The 5,000-nt window shown below is 36.4% G+C and overlaps 1 protein-coding gene across 1 annotated transcript in view; it reads right to left on the reverse strand.

Annotated features, from left to right (window-relative positions):
* Positions 1-3,237: 3,237 nt before the first annotated feature.
* Positions 3,238-5,000, reverse strand: part of nup160 (nucleoporin 160) — a 17,948-nt gene continuing 16,185 nt past the window's right edge. The window contains exons 30-34 of the mRNA XM_022769693.1: positions 4,887-4,988; positions 4,517-4,658; positions 4,008-4,133; positions 3,723-3,818; positions 3,238-3,480 (exon numbers count right to left, since the gene is read on the reverse strand). Coding sequence (XP_022625414.1) covers positions 3,397-3,480; positions 3,723-3,818; positions 4,008-4,133; positions 4,517-4,658; positions 4,887-4,988 — 550 coding nt within the window. The 3' untranslated portion in view covers positions 3,238-3,396. The remainder of the gene's footprint in view (positions 3,481-3,722; positions 3,819-4,007; positions 4,134-4,516; positions 4,659-4,886; positions 4,989-5,000) is intronic.

Below are 5,000 nucleotides of genomic sequence, written 5' to 3' on the forward strand. Positions count from 1 at the left end.
CATAAAAACGTCATAGTATAGTGCAGGCCAAAAAAAGTCATAAAACATCATAGTAAGAAAAGGCAGAAAAAGTCATAAAAACATCATAGTATAGTAAGGCATAAAAGTCATAAAAACGTAATAGTATAGTAAGGCAAAAAAGTCAAATAAAAAGTCATAGTTTATTAAGGCTCAAGAAGTCATAAAAATGTCATAGTACAGTGAGGCATAAAAGTCATGAAAACGTTATAGTATAGTAAGGCATGAATGAAGTAAAAAAAAGTCATATTTATAGTAAGGCATGCCAAACAAGAAAAACCTCATAGTCATAGTAAGGCATAAAAAGTAAAAAAAATGTTACAGTATAGTAAGGCATAAAAAGTCATAAAAACGTCATAGTATAGTAAGGCATAAAAAGTCATAAAAACGTAATAGTATAGTAAGGCAAAAAAAGTCATAAAAAAGTCATAGTTTATTAAGGCTCAAGAAGTCATAAAAATGTAATAGTATAGTAAGGCATAAAAAGTCATAAAAACGTCATAGTATAATAAGGCATAAAAGTCATAAAAAACATCATGGTATAGAAGGCAGAAAAAGTCATAAAAACGTCATAGTATAGTAAGGCATAAGAAGTCATAAAAATGTCATAGTATAGTGAGGCAAAAAAAGTCAAAAAACATCATAGTATAGAAAGGCAGAAAAGTCATAAAACATCATAGTATAGTAAGGCATAAAAAGTCATAAAAAGGACATAGTATAGTAAGGCATGAATGGTTTAAAAAAAAAAGTCATAGTATAGTAAGGCATGCAAACGTTCAAAAAAGTGATACTACAGTAAGACATGAAATCGTCAAAAAAAGTCATAGTATAGTAAGGCATAAAACAAGAAAAACCTCATAGTATAGTAAGGATAAAAAAGTAAAAAAAATGTTACAGTATAGTAAGGCATAAAAAGTCATAAAAACGTCATAGTATAGTAAGGCATAAAAGTCATAAAAACGTAATAGTATAGTAAAGGCAAAAAAAGTCATAAAAAAAGTCATAGTTTATTAAGGCTCAAGAAGTCATAAAAATGTAATAGTATAGTAAGGCATAAAAAGTCATAAAAACGTCATAGTATAATAAGGCATAAAAAGTCATAAAAATGTCATAGTATAGTAAGGCATAAAAACGTCAATAAACGTCATAGTATAGCTGAGGCATAAAAAGTCATAAAAATGTCATAGTATAGCAAGCATGAAAAGTCATAAAAATGTCATAGTATAGTAAGGCATAAAAAGTCATAAAAACGACATAGTATAGTAAGGCAAAAAAAGTCATAAAAACATCATGGTATAGAAAGGCAGAAAAGTCATAAAAACGTCATAGTATAGTAAGGCAAAAAAAAGTCATAAAAACGTCATAGTATAGTAAGGCATAAAAGTCATAAAAACGTCATAGTATATTAAGGCTCAAGAAGTCATAAAAATGTCATAGTATAGTAAGGCATAAAAACGTCATAGTATAGTAAGGCAAAAAAGTCATAAAGACGACATGGTATAGTAAGGCAAAAAAGTCATAAAGACGTCAATAAACGTCATAGTATAGTAAGGAATAAAAAGTCAGAAAAACGTCATAGTAAGGCATAAAAAGTCATAAAAATGTCATAGTATAGTAAGGCATAAGAAGTTATAGTATAGTAAGGCATAAAAAGTCATAAAAAGTCATAGTATAGTAAGGCATGCAAACGTCAAAGAAGTGATACTACAGTAAGACATGAAAACGTCAAAAAAAAGTCATAGTATAGTAAGGCATAAAAAGTCATAAAAACGTAATAGTATAGTAAGGCATAAAAACGTCATAGTATAGCAAGGCATAAAAAGTCATAAAAACGTCATAGTATATTAAGGTATAACAATATCAAAATACATCATAGTATAATAACGCATAATAATTTTAAAAAACTTCAACCACCACCAGCCTACAAAATTGATACTAGACAGGATGGATCCATGATTTAATGTTGTTCACGTCAAATTCTGACCCTACCATCCAAATGTCGCAGCAGAAATGAAGCCTCATCAGACCAGGCAACAATCACCAATCTCCTATTGTCCAATGTTGGTGAGCCTGTGCAAACTGTAGCCTGTTTCCTGCTCTTAGCTGACAGGAGTGGCGTGGTCTTCTGCTGCTGCAGCGCACCTGTTCCAAGGTGCGATGTGTTTTGCGCTCAGTTGCTCAGTTGTAACAATTGGTTATTAGAGCCACGGGTGCTCCGCTCAGTCTCAGTCTCTGCTTAGCACTGAAAAAAGCATAATAGTGGTAATTTAAATAGCGGTTCATGGGATTTATTAACCCTCAGGGGTCCCTCTGTCCTTTTTTGGACATTTTCTTCACTTTTCTTTTTTGATTTGCTGATCATTTTGGCTGTGTTACAGCTGAAGGCATGGATTTCAGCAAGAAAGTGTCTTTTTTGACATATTTTTAAAATCTAATGTCAGTTACTGTTACAGGTCTATTATACACTGGTAACACATTTTGTACCCTCTGGGGTTCCTCGCGTCCAAAAAAGGACACAAAGAAAATGCTATAAAATCATCATATATCAATATTTATTTCTGCTTTTTTTTGCATACATCTCTTAAACCACTTCAGTTCTGCTCAAACCCACCAAATGTTTATTAGTTTTCAGGATTTTAACCCTTTAAATGCCAGTTTGAAGACATGTTGCCTCATGTTTTATTAAAAAAAACAACACAGAATATGAGATATTTCCCACATAATACATGATGGAGGGATGTGACATTGTTTTATATCAGAGTCTTTTATATCAAGACATTTCTCAAAACCAGAATATGATCAGGGTGGCTTTTGAACACTGGAAATAAATCATGTACTCATCCCGGCAGTAGCCCCCGTGGCACTCAAAATTTCCCTGGAATTTTCTAGTTTATATTGAAGTTGTCAGTAGATCAGCAGTTTCTGAAATACTCAGCCAGCCACCCTTCTTCCCAATTCTGATGCTCGGTTTGAACTTCAGCATATTGTCTTGACCACTTCTACATGCCTAAATGCATTGAATTAGATATTTTATTATCGTTATTATATTTTAACGAGCAGTTGAACATGTGTACCTAATAAAGTGGCCAATGATATATCAAAAGCTGCTAGAGCTAGATCTTAAGGTGATGTGATCTGGATTTTTAATAAAAACCAGATACATTTAGATTCATAAATAAATGAAGAGTGAAGTTTGTTAATAAATAAACAGGATCAAAGAGAAACTTTTAATTTCAATACAATTTACAGCAAAAACAGACAAGTACAAAAGATGGAGACGATTGTTACAACATTCTTCTAAAAAACAAACACACACACTCAGTGTGAACGACGCTGGTGTCAACACAGTATTTACATCTGTTAAACATCACTTGTCTTCTAACGAGCGAGGAGTCTGCGGCGGCTCGTCTGATCCACCAGCCGGTGATACTCGTCCAGTTTGTCTCGAACTTTGTTATAAATCTGAAGGAAACAGAAAAAGTTTCATCAACAGACTTAATGTGATCTCAGATCAATAATCACTTCAGGATCAATAACTGAGCCTCCTGATCCCAACAGTTTAAGATAAATCTGACGGATTAAAGCTTTACATTTGTAAGGCAGGGTTTATACACACACACACACACACACACACACACACACACACACACACACACACACACTTAACGTGTGGTGAATGTAAACAGGAAGTGACGAGCACTCACACAGCTGTTGGTCTGAGTCTCAGTGAGTGCCTGAAGCAGCTGATCGATGGAGGTGTACGGCAACCAGACCGAAGACCAGGTTGCAGACAGAGGCCTCTGAAACACACAGGACAGCACACTGTTACACAATGTAACACAACATTACAACACAATGTTAATACACAATGTTAAACAATATAATGTGTGCGTCCAGAACAGATCATGTTTATCTACCTCTGTGTCTGATTTGCCAGACATATCACATTTAACTGATGCAGTACTTGTAGTACTTGTGTGCAGTATTACCTCTATTCCAAAGTACTGGTGTCCCCTCCCCAGCAGAGCGTCCACGTACTCCAGGACCAGATCAGCTGCAGCTTCCAGGAGGTCAAAGTTCAGGTAGAGACGCAGCAGAGATGCCGCATCCACAGCCTGAGACAAGCAAAGCATGATGGGAAATAAACACACAGAAAACTAATTTCCTGACCATTCATCCATCCATCCTCTCCACCAAGGAGGTTGTGTTTCCAGCCTTGTTTGTTTATCTAGCTGCAGGATTACACAAACGGTTTTAAACCACTTTGCACCAGAGTTGGTGGAGGGATGGGTCCTGGTCCTGGTGATTCTGGTTCTGATCTGAGCTGCATCTGGTTTTCAGTGTTCAGTCTGGTTCAGATCCAGGTGATAATCTGGATCCTGGTGATAATCTAAATCCCAATCCTCCTCTAACACAGACCACTTGAGTCCAGTCCTGTACTGTCTCTGCTGGATCAATAATTTAAAGCCTCCCTCTTCCTCATTGGCTGATTTCTCACCTTATAAGACTTGACCAGCCAATCAGGCAGCGGGGCTCCATGTGACAGCAGCTTGTTGATGACACAGCGGTGATGCTGTCCGTTAGAGGAAGGATACCTGTCCAGGTAAGAGGCCAGGAGCCGCCAGGCTTCGTCTGTAGCGCTGAGAGAAGAGCAAACAGACGACAAGATGAACCCCGAGATAATGACTGATTATTGGAATAAATTCACGTTGGGATTTCAACATGTCATCATGTTCAAACTGATTCCGTCAGTTTGACTTTCATAATAAACATGAGGTGATGTGACAACACCTGATAATATTCAGATGATTGATCAGAGATATACAGTAAATCAGATGATTGATCACATGAAAAGAAAATGTTCAAACCTCGACTCTTTGGTGTTGACGACTGATGACAGCTGATTATCAGCCAACCAGCTCCAGGCTTCGTTCTGAGCCTCCTCCCCCCCAAACTGAAGCCTGACACACCTGAGCAGACAC

This window comes from Seriola dumerili, unplaced genomic scaffold (genome assembly GCF_002260705.1).
Source record: "Seriola dumerili isolate Sdu_G_001 unplaced genomic scaffold, Sdu_1.0 BDQW01004451.1, whole genome shotgun sequence".
NCBI lineage: Eukaryota > Metazoa > Chordata > Actinopteri > Carangiformes > Carangidae > Seriola > Seriola dumerili.